Source organism: Magallana gigas, chromosome 4 (assembly GCF_963853765.1).
Source record: "Magallana gigas chromosome 4, xbMagGiga1.1, whole genome shotgun sequence".
NCBI classification, from domain to species: Eukaryota; Metazoa; Mollusca; class Bivalvia; order Ostreida; family Ostreidae; genus Magallana; species Magallana gigas.
This window is the reverse complement of record NC_088856.1, coordinates 25,197,529-25,219,181: the sequence shown is the minus strand read 5'-3', so window position 1 is coordinate 25,219,181 and position 21,653 is coordinate 25,197,529. Positions and strand designations below refer to the sequence as shown.

Genomic DNA, 21,653 nt, shown 5'->3' with positions numbered 1-21,653 from the left:
TGCGCTCTAGGGTTCGTTCGTCATCGAAGCATCGATCTCTTGTTTTGCCTAGATAGACATGTGGCTAAGAAACTGACGACCCACTATAAGTAGACTGTGTTCCACAGGTTGTGAGTTCAAGCCCCCGGCCTGAGCGGAGGTGGGGATCCAATGCAATGAATGCTTTACGTGATCCTTTATTTAACCCTTTCACAATGAGAAGTATATGTCAGTTTGAGAGTTATTGCAATGTTTTGCTTATTATATTTTCAATTGCAATCCCTCAATATACCCTGAAACATTATTATTTATAAAAAAATTACTCATTAACAAAAAAGAGGTTTTTTTAAACTGAAAACCCCACTGAATATAACGTTTGTTACACATGGCCATCATGCACCTAGCCCCGTCATCCACACGTTCTTTGATATGCCAAGGAACAAAATTGAATTAACAATTTAGTTTGAACCCATTTTGAAGGTATGCCTAGGCTTGATAAATAAAAAAAAGGAGTTCATACAACCTAAATGGTTCATGATTTTATTTAAATGTAATTATTGCTAGACTTTAAATCATTTCATTAATATATCTCGTCATCCAAGTACAGGAAACTTGTTGGTTTTCTTGTCGAAACATACGATGTTTGTATAATAATTCATACATTTTCGAAAAAAAAGAAAGGCAAATTAGACCAAATTAAAAAGAATTGAAACGAAGGGAAAATACGTTTCATTCACCACAACAAAATATTTTGTTTATTCATGGAATATCAAACTTGCAATTGTTTTCCATTATATAAAAACCTACTTATCCGGAAGAGCATTGAACGAACTGCATCTGTTACATGAGCAAAATGATTCTTTGCGTAATTCAAGCTGTTTACTATTAAGATGTGTTTTTTTTTCAAAACAAGGTTGCTTCATTTTCAAATTCAAGAACATTCATATTCTTCAGAGTTAATTTCCTTTTAGTTTCAGTTGGTTTAGAGTGCTTACAACCCTAACACCAATATAATGTCATACGTGAAAATGCAAATTACTGTGACCCCGTTCTGATCCTCTTTGAAGTGCAATTATATGGCGCCTACATTTCGGCTAATTGACGGCACACATTGATATACATATATATACATTGATACCATAGTGACAATCAAAGGAGTAAAATGTAAAAAGACAATAAAATGCCGTCCCATGAGGTTCCATTCCCTACCCCTTGTACGCGCACGCATAGTACATATAAGTATGCGAGTAAGCATGAAATCTCGTTGATGTACACGTACTTGCTTGTTTCCTTAAAAGTCTAATCAGTTTTTAGACAGATTTGTCCAACTTTTTTTTTAGTAAAATATTGAAATGGTCAATTGTAGAACTAAAATAGCGTTTTTAGTACCAACTCACACCGACTTCGGGAGACTTGGTAAGAAGTGACGTCATAGGAATGTAAGATATCCGGTATTTTTAAGAGAGGTATCCGTGAGCTTACGTCACTCAGAATCCGGAGGTTGGTAGACTCGACAAACACGTAACATAAAACCGCTCAGACAGATTAGACTACCTTAATCTACTCAGAACTTTCAACTGTTTACACTAGGATTATTTTTGAAAATCACACTACATATGTCTATAATACAGTCATAACTAAAAGCAATGACGAGGAATAAGTGTTAGGGGATTATTTTCACAACTAACTAATTGAATACTTAGTAATATTCAGGATGTGCATTTGATTTCATTGCTAAAATTACTTTCAATTTACATAAACTATCGTTGGGGCGAGGACAGTAAGAATTACACAGTCATATATCTAGTATAAGTGTCATCTTTGTGAAATTTTGACAAGTATTTTGAGAGAGAGAGAGAGAGAGAGAATACATAACATAAACTTGCTTTCCCTAAAATCGTTTCTTACCTTTGGAAAGAATTGATTAAAATGTAATTTGTGTTTAATTTGATGAAATATGTAAACGATGAATATTATTTTTCTTTTGTACCATGTTGTTATCTGGGTTTTTTCCTGCATGGTTCATAAATTTTAATTTGGGTTTATTTCATTTTTTGTTATTTGCATGCTAAACATGTCCGGATCCAGAAAATTTTTCAAGGGTGGCTCCGACGGTTATTTGAGTTTACCAGGGGGTTCGGAGGCATATATTTGGTAATTTTATAGTGTAAATTTAAAGAAATTTGAATTACAGTACGGGGTCTGGAGCCCCTGGCCCCCTCTAGATCCGCGCATGCTAAATACATACGTTTTACCCATGGCCCCGGACCCATTTTGAAAGAGCTATTTCTATTTTATGACTTGACAATTTTAATATACAATACCTACACATTGTATTTATAACTGTGTATTTTTCGCTTTGTGCTTTTTTTTTCATTTGAGTTCACAATGATGTGGCTGTATCTGATAGCAATTTTGTCAAAATATTTCTCATTTCTTTCTTTATTTTACTTCAGTATGCAAAATAAGCTTAACATTGGATCGTTAAGCCGGTAAAGTTGTTGTGTATGTATATATATATATATATATATATATATATATATATATATATATATATATATATATATATATATATATATATATATATAATGAGGAGGAATGACCACAAATAGGCTCTCTATCTAAGCCCCCCCCCCCCCCAAAAAAAAAATAATAAAATAAAAAATTAAATTAAATTAAAAAACTAGTCATATAAGGCAGGTATCGCAGTTCATACTTAAATAGTGAGAACACGCATTACAAATGTTTGATCCACCTGTATAGTCAAAATTATTGTCACTGTAAACCATGACTATTCACTTTGGGCAGATTGTACGGAAACTATTTCACAGATAGAAAAGCATGTTGAATGTTTACTTTTTTGTAATTTTACAAAGAATCATACCCAGAGGTATAATAATAAACATATATGTAACGCATTTAAGGCTGTGGATGGGGTGAGATTGTGGACAGAGTCAAGGTTGACTTGGATAAAATGAGAATTCTTGGGTACATGTATACAAACAACAGGATCACAAAACATTGAGTTAGTACAATAAGTCATTTTAGAATTTTTTCCAACGTCCACTGATTCTTCGCATTGAATCCGTGGTTGCATTCAAAATCTCATTTGGTCATTTCTGACTCGTTACATGTACATGTACAACAGTATGTAGTGAAAGCAAGTGTAGAATCAGTTTAACATCAAAGTTTTAATATTGATATATCGTATCGTGGCCATTTCTCTGAGAGAGAGAGAATCCGTGGTTGCATTCAAAATCTCATTTGGTCATTTCTGACTCGTTACATGTACATGTACAACAGTATGTAGTGAAAGCAAGTGTAGAATCAGTTTAACATCAAAGTTTTAATATTGATATATCGTATCGTGGCCATTTCTCTGAGAGAGAGAGAGAGAGAGAGAGAGAGAGAGAATGTTCTGGAATGTCGCGAGATCTCTACATAGTGTTGTATACAATGGAGGCAGCCATGTTAGTTTCTAATTTCTTGACATACACATAAAAGACAAAACCAAAGACGGATAACTTCCGGATTTCAAATAGAAAACAATTGAGTATGTGACATCCCTCTCTTTCCATCAAAAGCAAAATATTATGCATTTGTAATGAAAAATTGACTAGAGATTACGCAAGACTAGATTTTCATGCAAAAACAAAATACATAATTTCTAAACTCTAAATTACAGTTTTTTAATTGTTTTTGTTAATTTTTCAATGTAATAGCTATTTAACGCAACACAATGAGTCATTCAATATAGTCACTGAATTTTGCTGGTGGTCTGACGGTCCTGCCTGAGCGCGTGGTTTGGGGTTGAACTGGAACAGGTGCGTTGTTTGGTTCAGCAGTGATGTTTGCATCTTTTTCATTACTGTGGTCCAAACGGTCCTGTAACTGAATGCTATCACGCAAATCTTCAGGATTCACACAATTTCGCATGCCATCATTTCGCGGTGCATTCTCAGCACGGTAGTTGGTTGCGCGAAGGTGTCTTCGGTTCCTACGCAATTTCCTTCCATCTGACGACTGAACAACGTAGGATCTAGGTGATGCATGCTGTTCAATGACTTGACCAGGTTTCCATTTTCCCTCTGTGTACAGAAATACTGCGTCTCCTGCCTTAAGCGGTTCCAATCCAGGTCCTGCATGTTTGTCAAATTGGATTTTATTATTCAGTTGGCGAGATTTTAATTTGGCTGCGATTTCTTTGGCATCTAATCCAAGAGGTTTTAGCAAGGGCGCAGAGGTTGGAAGTGATGTTTTAAGTCGGCGGTTGAGAAAAAGTTGTGCTGGTGATAATCCGATGTCTAGCGGTGTGTTTCGGTAGTCCAAGAGTGCCTTGAACAGGTCTTTAGATTTCATGATGAGCCTTTTGACTGTTTGTACAGTTCGTTCTGCCTGGCCATTTGATTGAGCGTAGTGTGGACTGCTGGTTACATGTTTAAATTCGAACTCAGACGAAAAGTCTTTGAAATCTGCAGAGGAAAACTGGGGTCCATTGTCGGTAATCATTTCATCGATGAGTCCGTATTTTGAAAGCAGCTCTTTTAAGCAGTTGACAGTTGTTTTGCTTGACAGGTTTTCTAGTTTTATTACTTCGGGCCATTTGGAAAAGTAATCAACGACTAGTAGGTAATGGTGTTTCTCGTGTTCAAATAGGTCTGCAGCTAGTTTCGACCAGGGCCGATCTGGTATCTCTGGCATTAGCATTGGTTCCTTTGCATTGATGTTTTGATGTTGTGCACATAGTCCACATGACCTAACTCGGTTCTCGACATCTGTTGACATGCCAATCCAAAAGAGAACTTCACGGGCACGTGCTTTGCACTTGACTATCCCAAGATGCGATTCATGAATCTTGTCCAGCATTGAGTTCTGTAGTGCTCTGGGTACAATGAGTTTGCTTGACTTGTAGAGAAGTCCGTCCATGACAGATAGCTCATCTCTGAAGGTCCAATAAGGTCGCAAGTTATAGGAAACATTGCTTTTTTCTTCAGGCCATCCATCCAATATGGCGTCTTGTAGTTCCTGTAGGTGTTCATCATTTGCAGTTTCTTTCTGGAACTTCTCGTACATCTCTTGTGAAATTGGTAAATGAGAAATGAGATGGATCTCATTGACATTGATATCAGGAACTAGTATTTCTTTGGTTTCAGGTAGGTATGATCTGCTCAGATGGTCTGCTAAGAACATCTCCTTACCAGGTTTGTACTTGACTTCAAGGTCATATTTTTCTAGTGCAAGTAGGAGTCGTTGAAGTCTTGGAGGTGTTTTGTGAAGAGATTTTTGGAAAATTGACTGCAATGGTTTGTGGTCAGTCTCTATGAGTACTTCACGTCCATAAACATATTCATGAAATTTGTTGCAACCATACACAATTGCTAGGGTCTCTTTCTCAATTTGAGAGTACCTCTGTTGAGTTGGCGTAAGTGCTCTTGATGCGTACGCAACTGGTCTCTGATTTTGGATAAGTACTGCGCCTAGTCCTTTTGAGCTAGCATCAACACTAAGTGTAAGAGGTTTGCTTGGGTCATAATACTGAAGAATAGGTGCATTTGTAGCCATATCCTTGAGTTTAAGGAAGCTTGTTTCCTTCTCTTCATCCCAGTGCCATGCTGTGTTCTTCTCCAGCAGTGTTCTTAGGGGTGCACTGACTGTAGACAAGTGAGGCATGAATTTGCTGAGATATTGGATGAATCCCATAAATGTTTGTAGATCTTTCAAGCATGTCGGTTTTACCATGTTGCATACAGCTCTGATTTTTTCTGGATCAGGTTTGACTCCTTTGCTTGTGAGTCTATGGCCAACATATGTGACTTCCGATTTTCTAAATTCACATTTTTCTGCACTGAGTTTGAGATTGTACTCCATTGCTCTCTCTAACACTCTCTTCAATCTTGCGTCATGTTCTTCCTGATTGGATCCCCACACCAGGATGTCATCAATAATAGCTTCTGCTCCCTCGATATCCAAGACCATTTGCGAGATCACTTTCTGGAACACTTCTGGAGCCGATTTGATGCCGAAAGGTAAGCGTGTAAATCTGAAGCGTCCAAATGGAGTGTTAAACGTGCATAATTTTGAGCTTTCCTCATCCAGTCTAAGTTGCCAGAATCCACTAGTGGCATCCAGTTTGGTGAATATTTTGGCATTTGGCATCTGTGAAATAACTTCCTCCACTGTTTTAAGAGGATAGTGTTCACGACAAATTGCTTTATTTAAGTCTCTTGGGTCAATACAAATTCTAATTTTGCCATTCGGTTTAATGACTGTGACCATCGAGTTAACCCATTCTGTAGGTTCTTCCTGTTTCACAATAACTCCCATCTCGGTCATTCGATCCAATTCTGTCTTGACTTTGTCCTTGATTGCAATAGGTATCTTTCTTGGTGGATGTACTACTGGAGTGACTGTTTTGTCTACACCTATAGTGTGCATGCCAGGCAAGCATCCAAGGCCTTTGAACAAATTTTCATACATGTTGCTATTTACTATGTCTTCCGGTAATGCACTAGGAGTCAAGCTGTAAATGCGTTGCACCATCTTCATTTCTTGACAAGTTTTTGCTCCAAGAATAGCTTGTACATCCTCTCTGACTATATAAAAGTCAACCTGAAAGTCTTGATCTCTGTGGCGGCATGTAAGGGAGGTGATGCCCATAGGTTTAATGAGATGTCCAGAATATGACTTGAGTGGGACATCTTTTCTCCGGATTTTAGGTTCACTGCATGTGGCTTTCAATGTTGCCAAAGACATAACATTGCACTTAGCACCTGTGTCCAACTGAAATTTTACAGGTACATTGTTCACAAGGATTGTCTCTTTCCATTCATCCATAGTCAGAGAGTTTACTTCTTCTATGGTATCGATAAATAATTCTGATTCACTTTCAGAGTTGGTGTTGTCATCCACGTGGAGTGTGTGGAGTTTATGTGGCTTCGGTTTCATAGGCTTGAATTCCTTGTATGTAGTTGATGACAAACATACTGAGGGAAAGTGATGCTTTTTGTTACATTTTGTGCAGAGTTTTCCATAGGCAGGACATTGTCTCGGTTCGTGTACGCCACCACAGTTTCGGCATGGATATTTTGATTTTTCAGATGTTCCCCTGTTGAATTTTCCATAGTTTCCGTGAGCATACTGAGAAGGGGTTTGTTTTTGCTTGGTAGCTACAGCATTTATTGAATTATCTTCACCATTCATTGTTTTCAACTGTGCCTTTGATATTTCCTGAGTTCTTGCAAAATTAATTGCCTTCTCAAGTGTCAAATCTGAACCCTCGTCGATACACTTAGCCCTGACTTTGTGGTCTTTAGTTCCAAACACAATGGCGTCTCTTATCATGTCATCCGCATCTTTGTATTCACAGTCTTTCACTAATAACTTAAGCTCTGTCAAATACTCCTCAAAAGTGTCCGAATCTTTTTGAACCCTGCTTAGAAACTTGTATCGGGAATAGATTTTGTTTGATTTGGGTTTGACGTGTTTCTCAAAGTTCGTATACAGTACGTCTAGTTTCTTGCTATCTTCCTCCGAGAGATCCCATGTAGAGTAAATGTCCCTACCTTTGTCTCCTATCCAGATCATCACGTAGTTGCATTTCTGGGCTTCCGATGCTTTTATAAGGGGGCCTGCAAACCAAAACTGGCAATGTTGTTTGAATGACTTCCACTGTGTAACTAGGTCGGGTGCATTCCAGTCCATCTTCGGGCTAGCTCCTGCTATTCCTTCCATTTTTCGTCTTTAAAAGGTGGCAGCGGTATGTTAACAATTTTTAAGATTGTATTTTTCTGCCGATGGCCTCTAATGATGGGCGAATTTCGTAGATTTATTCTGACACCATGTTGTATACAATGGAGGCAGCCATGTTAGTTTCTAATTTCTTGACATACACATAAAAGACAAAACCAAAGACGGATAACTTCCGGATTTCAAATAGAAAACAATTGAGTATGTGACACATAGCACATATCGAAATCAGCAAGTTTTGAGAGAGATGAAAAAGCAAAACAAAGAGTTAGATAATTTGTTTTGTTCAGTGGTTACATCTAAAACAATTATGATATTATGGTGATGAATTATAGTAGCCAATAAGACGGTATTCAGATTCAAGTATTATGCCATCTGATATTTCATTGTGCAAATTTAAAATATATTGACATAAAACTTTCTTATGAGTGAGTTAATGTATCTTAAGTAGTGTTTGATAAGGAATATCTTTGTTTTTATTTATTCATCTTAAGGTGATTAGAATTGACAGAGGTGTGCCGACAGAGCTTCAATATGTAGAAAAATCGTTGTTCCTCTGAATTAACGCAAGAATCGACAATAATGCACATACTTTTCCTTAAAGAGAGAGAGAGAGAGAGAGAGAGAGAGAGAGAGAGAGAGAGACTTGCGTCAATATGACTCCTTGTTTCATATCGGGTGTATAAATAAAAAAAAAATATTAAAAAGAAGCCATCAAAATGACTCAGAAGCAACTGTGACGTCACAAATTATGCAACGTCATAATATCTTTTGAGCTGTAAATAAAATATAGGTAAGAATCTTTATGATTCAGAAACAATTGTGATGTCACGATTCATACGTCATAATATCTTCTCAGCTGTTTCTGAGTAAAGGTGTTGCTTGCCTCCCACTGAGACCCAGGAATATTCTTCGGAAAAAATTCAGTTTTCGATTATTCGTAAAACGGAACATTGTAGTTATATATATATTGCTACATTTAGAAGTTTACCAAAAAGAGAAGAATTCTGTAAGTAGATATAATTCTTATTACCTGAAAATTAGTTTTAAAAATTAGTCATTCTAACTTCTTGTTCTCATTCAAGCTAGCTTTAATGTCTCAATTGACACGATGGCCATGTTTTACGGGTTGATTTGAAATTCAATGAAATATCCAATTGTTTCCCTTTTCATTGATAGATACCAAAATGATAGGATTCACGTTTTTCGTCCTGGCCGTATTTGAAGGATTCAAGTGGCTGAGAAAAGACGGTAAATATTCTCCTCTTATGAAAACAAACACCAATAGTTTTAATATATACATTTTGTATGTATTGGTATATATTAATATTTTGATATGTGCTACTAAATGAAATTATCTGAAAACAATGAATAATGCATTTTGTAATTATTATATTATTTCAGATGAAGCGGATATGGACCGTGAGATATACGAACAGATTGATGCAATGCTAGAGAGCATTCAGAGATCTTTGTAAAAATGTTGGAAATGTTGAAATAAAACATTTGACCGATCCCATTCTGGCCTAGTGTTTGCTTTGTTTGTAACTTATGTGATGTACAATCAAGTGCACATTATTTGGTGTTTTCACTTGTTCGTTTGCAAATAAACAAAAACAAATGATTACGAGAAAAATACTGGGAATGGGTTGTACATGTACAAAGACAATGGCTTTACGCAAATCGATGGAGTTTGTATAATAGAATCAATGCCAGATTTTCTTGTAAGATGATATAAAATAATGATCTTTTTTTTTTTATCATGCATATGGATACGTGTCCATTTAATAAAGCAGGATCGATATAATAGAAGAATGCAAGTAGCTAGGTTATGATAATACCAGTGACTTTTGAATGCAATGATATTAAATGATGAAAAGTATTATAATACATGTATATCATTATACATACATGTTTTTGTAAGTTGTCAAAAGAAATGAGTAACATGAGGCCCATGGGCCACATAGCTCTTGTCATTTAACTGACCCCTTGTTAATTTGCACAGTTCCAGAGATGGATTAGAAAACAACAACACTAATGTATATTTGTGAGGTTGGCTTGGTGACGTGAAAACCTAAGAGTATAAAAAACACGTTAATTTACGGCTTACGTTTTTATAATCTTTTTATTCCTACGGTTGCCTTATCAAATGCTTCATTTACGTGTATTTGTAAGAAGTGTGTCTTTTTTTATTGCTTGCGTGCAGAACTTTTAAGGTGTTATTTATGGTAATAAGCAATGAAATCAAATATATATTTTTAAGATAGTTTCTTTTCCAAAATTGTTATCAAAAAGCGTAGCGTAGTGGGTACATGTATGAGAGTTCACTAGGGATATGTAAGTCTGAGTTCGAATCCCGCTGGATGTTTTAAAAATTTTACATTTTCATTTACATATTTAACAATATTTTAAACATATATTTATTGAAAATATGAGAATCCATCTGAAAGTGTTTTGGTTATAATGTACTTTATTCCACATTATTATCGGCAGATGTCCCATACCAACATACATGTACGTTCTCTACCAGACATGTATCAGTTGCTCCTTGAATATTTTTTTCAATGTTGACCAAATGTAATTCTTTGCAATATCAATATCTTCAATATCTTTTAAATCAAAAACATGAAAGTATTTTGCTTTGAACAGATTTTGAAATAAGTATAAATAAAGAGAAAACATAATTTTTACGACATCTATATCCAAAATTGCCATTTCTTTAAAAACACTCGTTCCACTACTAGAAAATACAACGTTTTTATTCTTTATAGACAAATTCATACAGTATTTTTTTGAAATAATAAACAAAAGTAAATAAACATAACTTTATAAGAAGTTCTGCAGTATTTTGTTTTGGTAGTTTCGAACGTTTTGCAACTGCTTGATTTCATAGATAACATTTTAGAAACCATATATGGGTTTATTTCTTGCCCAGTTTAACAAAAATGAAATCACTTGGTTAGATAAATCTGAAAAGAAACTTTAATACCATTCTATTTGGTGCATACAACACAATACAAAAAGTATCCGTCGCCATAAGGCGGACAGGGAAGTGCTCCACATTTGGCTTCTACTGGGTAGATCATTTTGTCGACGTACATGTGTTCTCCTCCAAGCACAGTTTCCCTGTTTACATCTACACATACAAAGTTGGCTGATCCTGGATGAGAAGGATCGCCGGTCATTAGATAGCCATAGTACTGTCTCTTCCATCCTGAGTTGCAAGTTGTCCTGGCGGGAATCATCACGGAACTGGTTCCAGAACGAGACCGACAGACGGCGCAAGGAACGTCGTTCCCATCAGCTCCCAAGAAAGTTGACTTACCGTATTCAGCTCCGTAGATAAACGCATGGCCGGAGTATGCTGGACTTTTTAAATCTGGATTTTGACCCGGTAAACATAGGAAATCTGCAGCTCCTCCAGTGAAGCTTGGGTGGGAACCGGCAGCTATACCTAGTAAACAAATGATTACATTAGAGGTAAAGATTTACACTTCCGAGTAGTTTCTCCTCTCCTCCATTCATTAAGAAAAAATGATTCGGATTCATTGTTTTAGAAGTTGACATGACTGAAATCTATACAATCTAGTTTGAACCAGTTTTTTGATCGACTGAAACCGTTGGCAGCACAAGTAAAAATCACGGACTGTAAAAAATAATCATGTGTAGGCAGATTCCGAGAAAAAAATTGGCTTATTTCATATCTACGGAAGCTTATTGAGGCCAGTTCAGTTAATAAATTAATTTATATTGCGTTAAATCACAGTAGTTATTGCGTTTAAATGCAATCTTTTGCGTTTATTCGCAATGTATTTTGCGTTTAAACGCAAAAGATTGCGATAAAACGCAAAAAGTATTGCGATTAAACGCAAAGTGGATTGCGTTTAAACGCAAAGTTTTGCGTTTAAACGCAATGTATTGCGTTTTATCGCAAAAGTATTGCATTTAAACGCAAAACAAATATTGCGTTTAAACGCAAAGCTATTATTGCGTTTAAATGCAATATATTTTGCGAGTAAACGCTAAAGTTTTTGCGATTAAACGCAATAATTTTTGCGATTAAACGCAATAATTTTGCGATTAATTGCAATGATTTTGCGATTAAACGCAATGATTTTTGCGTTAAATCGCAGTTTATTCATTTGCTTATATATACACTTCAGTATATGTACCAAGTGCGTAATTTGATGACAACACTTGACACATCACAAAGACTCAGTTTCTGGTTTTCACTTGGAATAACTTATAATGAAATAGTAAGTTAAAGCATCAGGCACTTCTGAGCAAAAAAAGGATCGCGCTATAAATATATACAAGAGAGAGAATAAGTCTTTGCTTATATTTGTTTCCAAATTCTTCCTTAGAGATGACATGCGAAATGGCAATTGGTGGATGCACCAGTGATGTTTGCTTGCCGGATACTTGGTATCTAGACTGTGAGAAACAGTTGAATTGAAAAAACGGAAAAGACTCCTTCGTAAAGAGCATAATGCCAAGGGGCCTTATTAATAGAGGCATGTCGATTCGTGTGACAAATTAAAACAATGGAACTTTCACAAACAGTTGCATTGATGGCTATACTATGAAAATTTATTGTCTCCAAGATATTACCGAATTGAATAGGTGATAAAACCTTTTCAAAAAGTAAAATCATCTATCTGAATAGGTGATTCCATCTATTCAAACTCAAGAGTGATACATGTACCTTTTTTTCAAATATGTGATATCCCTTGTTCAAATCACAAGATAAATAGGTGATTGATGGGTGATAATACCTATTCTAATAAATGCTATCACTTTTTGAATATGTGATATCACTAACTCAAATCAGTGATATAACAATTACAATAAATGCCAAATCAGTTCGTCATATTGAATAAACAATATCACTTTCTTTTAACAATGATATAATAAAGCATTATGGATGGCAGTTATACAGTGTATGTGTGGACTATTTGATTTTATTGAATAATTAAGATTCGATTTATGAGAAACAATATGAAAAACAAATTAGAAATAGAGGAGAGAGCACGACGAGAAAAGCGAGAAATGTCTAACATTACGTTTAATGAACAGATTGACAGATGGTTATAGCATAACATAAGTATGTCATAAACCTCTTCGTTTGGTCTGAATAGAAAAAGTCATGTTCAAATTAAAAAACAGTTTTGCAATAAAATGCAGTAACTATTGCGTTTAAACCCAATACCTTTTTCGATTAAACGCAACGATTATTGCGTTTAATCGCAAAATCATTGCGTTTAATCGCAAAAACGTTTGCGTTTATTTGCAAAAAATTATTGCGTTTAAACGCAATATTACCTTTGCGTTTAAACGCAATAACTTTTTGCAAATAAACGCAATACTTTTGCGTTTAAACGCAAAACTTTGCGTTTAAACGCAAATCTTTGCGTTAAAACGCAATGTTCTTTGCGTTTATACGCAATAGCTATTGCGTTTAATCGCAATCTTTTGCGTTTAAACGCAAAACATATTGCGATTAAACGCAGTAATTATTGCGTTTAAACGCAAAAGAAATTATTCTTTCTGCTAAGCTGGCCTCAATGAGCTTCCGTGCATATCTGACGTATACTAATTTATAATCACAATGTATTGAATATTTTTCTTCCTCTTAATATATAATTTACGGAAGCTTATTGAGGCCAGCTTAGCAGAAACAATAATTTCTTTTGTTCTTTGTTGCGTTTAATCGCAAAAGGTATTGGGTTTAAACGCAATAGTTATTGCGTTTCATTGCAAAACTGTTTTTTTTAACTTGGACATGACTTTTTCAAGAAGAGATTTATGACATACTTATGTTATGTATAAGTAGGACATACTAATGTTATGTCACAATCATCCGTCAGTCTGTTCATTAAACGTTATGTTAGACATTTCTCGCTTTTTTCGTCGTGCTCTCTCCTCTATTTCTAATTGTTTTTCATATTGTTCCTCATAAATCGAATCTTAATTATTTAATAAAATCAAATAGTCCGCACATACACTGTATAACTGCCATCCATAATGCTTTATTATGTCATTGTCAAATGAAAGTGATACTGTTTATTCAATATGACGAACTGATTTGGCATTTATTGTAATTGTTATATCACTGATTTATATTAGTGATATCAACTATTGAAAAAGTTGTAGCATTTATTAGAATTGGTATTATTACCTTTCAATCACTTATTTATCTTGTGATGTGAACAAGGGATATTACATATTTGAAAAAAATGATACGTGTATCACTCTTTGAGTGTGAATAGATGGAATCACCTATTCAAATAGATGATTTTACTTTTTGAAAAGGTTATATAACCTATTCAATTTGGTTATATCTTGGAGACAATAAATTTTCATTGTATAGCCATCAATGCAACTGTTTGTGCAAGTTCTATTTGTTTTAATTTGTCACACGAATCGACATGCCTCTATTTAGAAGGCCCCTTGGTATAATGCTCTTTGTGATGAAGTCTCTACCGTTTTTTTCAATCCAACTGTTTCTCACAGTCTAGATACAAAGTATCCGGCAAGCAAACATCACTGGTGCATCCATCAATAGCCATTTTGCTGGTCACCTCTAAGGAAGAATTTGGAAACAAATATAAGCAAAGACTTATTCTCTCTCTTGTATTTAATTATAGTGCGATTCTTCTTTTCAGGATACGTTTGCTTAGAAGTGCCTGATGCTTTCAAGTTATGACAACTTACTATTTCATTATAAGTTATTCCAAGTGAAAACCAGAAATTGAGTCTTTGTGATGTGTCAAATGGTGACATCAAATCACGGACTTGGTACATATACTAAGTGTATATATAAGCAAATGAATTAATTGCGATTTAACGCAGAAATCATTGCGTTTAATCGCAAAATCATTGCATTTAATAGCAAAATCATTGCGTTTAATTGCAAAAATTATTGTGTTTAATCGCAAAAACGTTTGCGTTTATTCGCAAAATATATTGCGTTTAAACGCAATAATAGCTTTGCGTTTAAATGCAATATTTGTTTTGTGTTTAAACGCAATGATTTTGCGATTAAACGCAATATACTGCGTTTAAACGCAAAACTTTGCGTTTTAACGCAATCCACTTTGCGTTTTATCGCATAACTTTTTGCGTTTTATCGCAATCTTTTGCATTTAAACGCAAAATACATTGTGAATAAACGCCAAAGATTGCATTAAAACGCAATAACTATTGCGATTTAACGCAATATAAATTAATTTATTCACTGATCTGGCCTCAATAAGCTTCCGTAATAATTCAATATTTAAGAAAGATTTTTACTTAAAACTTCCTACAATAAAATGCCATCTATGATTAATCTCATTGACTGTGAAGGTGGGGAACATCGTAAGGAAGCTTATTGAGGCCAGATCAGTGAATAAATTAATTTATTTTGCGTTAAATCGCAATAGTTATTGCGTTTTAATGCAATCTTTTGCGTTTATTCGCAATGTATTTTGCGTTTAAATGCAAAAGATTGCGATAAAACGCAAAAAGTTATGCGATTAAACGCAAAGTGGATTGCGTTAAAATGCAAAGTTTTGCGTTTAAACGCAATGTATTGCGTTTAATCGCAAAATTTTTGCGTTTAAATGCAAAACAAATATTGCGTTTGAACGCAAAACTAGTATTGCGTTTAAACGCAATATATTTTGCGAATAAACGCAAACGTTTTTGCGATTAAACGCAATACTTCTTGCGATTAAACGCAATAATTTTGCGATTAAATGCAATGATTTTGCGATTAAACGCAATGATTTTTGCGTTAAATCGCAATAAATTCATTTGCTTATATATACACTTAGTATATGTACCAAGTCCGTGATTTGATGACACCACTTGACACATCACAAAGACTCAATTTCTGGCTTTCACTTGGAATAACTTATAATGAAATAGTTAGTTGTCATAACTTGAAAGCATCAGGCACTTCTAAGCAAACGTATCCTGAAAAGAAGGATTGCGCTATAAATAAAGAGAGAGAATAAGTCTTTGCTTATATTTGTTTCCAAATTCTTCCTTAGAGATGACATGCAAAATGGCTATTGATGGATGCACCAGTGATGTTTGCTTGCCGGATACTTTGTATCTAGACTGTGAGAAACAGTTGGATTGAAAAAAACGGAAAAGACTTCATCGCAAAGAGTATTATGCCAAGGGGCCTTATAAATAGAGGCATGTCGATTCGTGTGACAAATTAAAACAAATGGAACTTGCACAAACAGTTGCATTGATGGCTATACTATGAATATTTATTGTTTCCAAGATATAACCAAATTGAATAGGTTATATAACCTTTTCAAAAAGTAAAACCATCTATTTGAATAGGTGATTCCATCTATTCACACTCAAAGAGTGATACACGAATCATTTTTTTCAAATATGTAATATCCCTTGTTCACATCACAAGATAAATAAGTGATTGATAGGTAATAATACCAATAAATGCTATCTTTTTTCAATAGGAGATATCACTTATTCAAATCAGTGATATAACAATTACAATAAATGCCAAATCAGTTCGTCACATTGAATAAACAGTATCACTTTCATTTGACAATGATATAATAAAGCATCATGGATGGCAGTTATACAGTGTATGTGCGGATTATTTGATATTATTGAATAATTAAGATTCGATTTATGAGAAACAATATGAAAACCAATTAGAAATAGATGAGAGAGTACGACGAAAAAAGCGAGAAATGTCTAACATAACGTTTAATGAACAGATTGACGGATGATTGTGGCATAACATTAGTATGTCCTACTTATACATAACATAAGTATGTCATAAACCTCTTCTTGAAAAAGTCATGTTCAAATAAAAAAAAATAGTTTTGCAATAAAACGCAATAACTATTGCGTTTAAACCCAATACCTTTTGCGATTAAACGCAACGATTATTGCGTTTAATCGCAAAATTGTTGCGTTGAATCGCAAAAACGTTTGCGTTTAATCGCAAAAATTATTGCGTTTAAACGCAATATTACCTTTGCGTTTAAACGCAATAATTTTTTGCGATTAAACGCAATACTTTTGCGTTTAAACGCAATACTTTTGCGTTTAAACGCAAAACTTTGCGTTTAAACGCAAACCTTTGCGTTAAAACGCAATGTTCTTTGTGTTTAAACGCAATAGCTATTGCGTTTAATCGCAATCTTTTACGTTTAAACGCAAAACTTATTGCGATTTAACGCAAAAGATTGCGATTAAACGCAATAGTTATTGCGTTTAAACGCAAAAGAAATTATTGCTTCTGCTAAGCTGGCCTCAATAAGCTTCCGTAACATCGTTAACGCGGGTTATTTTAATTTTTTTCTGCTATGTCTGCTACCGTCATAGTCGGATAAATCACCCACGAAAACATTTTATTGTTTAAATGCTTAAAGGCTGTATATTAGTTGAAGAGGTTTTCGTTCTCAAAATACTATTTAACTGGTGTTCATTTTTTTAAAGTATATAGGTATGTCTTTATTGCTCGTCAACTTTTCAGAATCTAAATTTATATAAAAAGGAGAAATTTCAACTTATTATCGATTATGGTCACCTTAGTTTGTAAGTATAATCCGTTCAAATAGAATATGTTTATGTTATGGCTGTTTGTTGAATAACGATTGTAAGAACAATTAATTGCATGAATAAGAAAAAGGTTTGCTTATGATTTTGAAAAAAAAAAAACAATGAGGAAAACGAGGGAATTAGCAAAATTAATATTATTTCATTCTCGATGCATTTTGTCTAAAAAAATGAAAACAGATTGCACGTCGGCTGTTCGTCAGTTCGTACACATTGTAAGTTGCTCTTGTTAACTTGCAATGTTTTCATCATGCAAATTTAAACACTTTGTGGAATAATAAGTTATATAATATATGAGATACATAACACTGTGCCGGATAAATATGCCTCTGCCAAGGTGGCATTTTGCACCCGGCTAAGTTGCATATATCGAAAACTTCAAATACGTGTATGCCAAATGATAAACCATTGCTCGAAGATTTTATAACTACCTTTGATAATTATGTATCCCACCTGTCAGGTGAGATATAATCTTTAAAAAAATAAATTCCTACAGAAAAATATTTTTTCCCATAGCAGAACCAATTTCATTACAGGATATTCGGAATTTCCTAGCGGAAAAAAGAACTTCCAATAGGAATTTGAATTTCGACAGGATTAATTTTGAACAAAACTCCCAGAAGATTTTATAATCCAATAGGAAAAGATTTTCTTATTTTCCTACAGAAGAAATACCTATCTGAATCAATTAGAAATTTTTTTCTCTGAGAGGAAAAATAATTTCAATATGTATTTTGTAGAAAATTCTAAATGGTTTTCAATATTTCCTGAAGGAAAATTATTTCTTCTACGGGGATTTTTTTTCCCTACAGGATAATAATTTTAAAAGGTAAATATTTCACCTGTCGTGTGAAACACATTAAAAACAAAGGTGGTTTTAAACTCTCTAGGCAACGATCTATAATTTGGTATATACGGATTTTTACGAATTTGCATCTTAAGTGGGTGTAAAAATGCCACAACAGCACTAAAATAATTATCCGGTACAGTGTTATATATATTTGCGGGGCTAATGTTACATGTATTTCAATTTTTTACCGGAATAAAGTTCTTCTGAATCGCTGTCTGGGCAGTGGTGATGTCCCCATCTGATGAAAACTCCTCCACCTGTATAGCACAAATAGATTGAATGACATTCAACTTCAGCAATGAATTAGCATTTGATTATTCCTGTTAGTTAATTTTCTTTTGTTAGATATATGTATAATGACAAAATAACCCCCCAAAAAACCGCAAAAATTGTTATTCCTTTTGATTTATCAAACGCAATGTACTTTTAAAATTAACGTTGCAACAAAATAGTACACATTTATACAATTATTCAAAATTTCTTCAATGTACATATTGGTATATCACATTAATTCAAGACATTATTTGTGTTTGCTATAATGTCATTCCTTGTGTTTTAAGTAAGTACACCCAGCATATTATTACAGTTTTAAGTTTCATTATTCTTTAAAATCAAAGAACTAAAGAACTGACGGGAGCTCATTTTGTCGATGTTTATTTATTTTAAAATCAATGATATGTTTTTTTGCATGACAAGTACATGTAGTTTCTAATTTGAATTATGCACATTTTTATAATATGAATTTTTGGACATTTTCGACAAGAATGCCGAGAAACCCCCATATGAATCATGTTACATAATATTTAAAGATAAAATTAATTCAATCAAACTATGTATCAGTAATAGAAATATTTCTCGAAAATTGTATGGATCCAAGCAATATTGAACTCTAGTTTCGTTCAACCAAAGGCTCGGCTGACACCGTAAATCTCCGACAAGAATTTACGGAGACAGCCGAGCGTCGAGTTGATAGAGACTATACTGAACTCTGGCGTAGGAATACATACGACTACAAAGAATATTTAAATTGTTCGTTCCATTTAAAATCTGACTATTTTGAAGGTATTTATAAAAAGATTCTTGAAAAACAATGCTTTAGCATACATTACATCGAATTTATCAATTATTTTCAAGAACTCTTGTCAGCAGCAATGATTTGTGATGAGGTCCAAACACTGTTTCACTTTCGGTTTGTCAAAGTAACTGCATAGGAGAGTTCATTAAAATCAACTCTCAAAAACATATTTTTTTTAAACTCTACTTTCATTTTTGACAATTTCGTGAAATGATTCAATTGGGAAAAAATAAAGATTAAAAATTAATAAAATGATGTTTGTTCATTATTATAGAAGTACATGTAAGAAACATTTCAAACTTTTTAAAAAGATACAATGTTTTAAATTACCTGATTTGAAATTGTTCAGTTGTGACGTCAGACTACTTATCGTGGACGCCTGTTGCTGGGTTGTCCTTGTCAGGTGGTCGATGGAAGACTGGAGACTCTGGTGCTGAGTACGAAGCTGAGTTTCCACTTGACCAAGCTCGGTGACCAGTTCCTGTATTCTTTCTTCGAGCATATGCATCTTTGAGTTTGAGTCCTGAGTGCCATCAAGAACAAATCTCTTGCTTGACTCAGCACAACCCTCGCACACGTTAATTGAGTAAATGTGGTATATCAATAAAAAATCTGCTAACAAAACCATTCCCGACATTGTTGAACCGTATTTGTAATTTTTCCTTATCTCGAAGTTTCTTACCTTTATGTCATGTGTTTGTGTTCACAGACCTATAAAGTGCAAGTCGTCGCTGTGTTTCAGTTTTAGTTGCATTTTAATACTGCAGGAAAATCTCGATTCCTAACATGCAGTTAATATGAATTAGATTTGTAATAAATCCAGCTTTAAAATAAAGATGCCGATGGAATATATTCTTTTAAGGTCATTGGAGTATGTTCCGTTCTTGTGAATTAGTTTGCATTTAAGAAAAAGTAATATTAATTTTTGAAGGTTTAAAAAAAAGTAATATTAATTTTTGAAGGTTTAAAAAACCTACCATGTTTGGTAGAAAAAATATATCAATAGTTAAGAAATAATTCATTAATTTTTGTTAAATGACGTATATATTTCTTTTGTTATTAGGGGTAATGAAGCCGAGAACACTATAAGTTTTAACACGGATGTAAAATCAGAAATTGTTTTATCAGGTATCCGATATCCGATCCATATTAGGCAATTTTTTCAGCCTGAAATATCAAGCATGTATTAAAGGGGCATGGTCACAATTTTGTTCAAATTCAATTTTAATGTTTAACCCTTTTTTTGCAGAAACGTCAGGTTAAAGTCATTATATTTTACCTAAAAGGGGCATGGTTTCGATTTTGGTAACGATTTATTTTTCCGATTTCAATATTTACAATGCTTCAGTAAGACATTTTTGATATGCAACCACAAATTGAGCGTCATTCGTTGAATTTTTTGCTATGTAAACAAAGCTTTTGTTTACATTTTGAGTGTTAAAGTGAAAATTCCGGTTTTAGACCTAAAATGAATGTCAAACTTTAAAAACTGTTTATTTAATATGCTTAAAATGAATAAGAAGATCGACAAATCTGCTTGAAAAAGATTTTTCTACTTTTATATTGAACCTATGTAAACATTAACAGGGCTCGAGTCTTGTTCAAATAACAAATAATTGTGAGCTCTGTATCTTGCTTATGAATTAATGACTTACTCTCAAATTTCATTTGATTATTAGAAATGCATTTTTAAATCAAATAATAAAAACAGAAAAATAAAATTTGACGAAAATCTTGACCATGCCCCTTTAAATTATAGAATGATTATAATAGAATGATGCAGTTATTAATGTATCATAACTACTGATACATGCTTAAGATATTTAGTTTCTACAATGTCATGATAAATCCTAGCAACGAGATAATTTGTTATATGAAATTGGTATTGAAAATAAAATTGTTAAAACCTAGATTGTATTCCCTTTAACTTTTTCAAAATCTTTTTTATTTCGGCCTGATGATAACTTAAAGTTTTGTCATCTTATTATTTATATACTAGTTTTCTTTTGATTTAAGAATTTTTCAAACAGAAAACACTTTAACGACAGTGAGGAAAAACGGGACTGATCGCCAGTACATGAGCTAATATAGCGAAGTTAAAGGGAAATTGTTAAATAATTTCAAATAGAATCATTTCTCATACTGTAAATACGGATTTAAGAAGAAAAACAAACACATAAAATCGAAATGATTTATTCCATACCTTTTTAATAGGCTTGCTATGCATTAGGAACACGCGGAGCATGGAGTGATCTGTGATATTTTTAATTGCTATAGACAGGCGTAGCACGTGGAGACATGAAATAATCCGCTCAAATGACCCCAGTCTGCTTATGATTGACATGGCAAACAATATGAATTTTGTAAAAGCAAAATATTTAATTTCAGGGATACAACTGTGTAATTATAATT

General features: G+C 33.8%; 1 protein-coding gene and 1 long non-coding RNA gene across 2 annotated transcripts in view; one reads left to right on the top strand and one right to left on the bottom strand.

Moving 5' to 3' along the window:
- The window catches only part of LOC105330985 (uncharacterized), a 101,632-nt gene extending 92,418 nt beyond the window's left edge, over nt 1-9,214 (top strand). Inside the window, exon 3 of the long non-coding RNA XR_010713022.1 lies at nt 9,130-9,214. This is a non-coding gene — a long non-coding RNA (uncharacterized lncRNA). The remainder of the gene's footprint in view (nt 1-9,129) is intronic.
- A 1,376-nt stretch (nt 9,215-10,590) lies between these two features.
- On the bottom strand, nt 10,591-19,920 carry LOC105338565 (uncharacterized). The gene is made up of 3 exons (XM_034449419.2): nt 19,572-19,920; nt 18,355-18,423; nt 10,591-11,179 (listed from the first exon to the last, which is right to left on the bottom strand). Exons 1-3 carry the CDS (start codon nt 19,876-19,878, stop codon nt 10,719-10,721), a joined length of 837 nt encoding a protein of 278 aa, XP_034305310.2. The 5' UTR covers nt 19,879-19,920; the 3' UTR covers nt 10,591-10,718.
- Between the last annotated feature and the right edge of the window lie 1,733 nt (nt 19,921-21,653).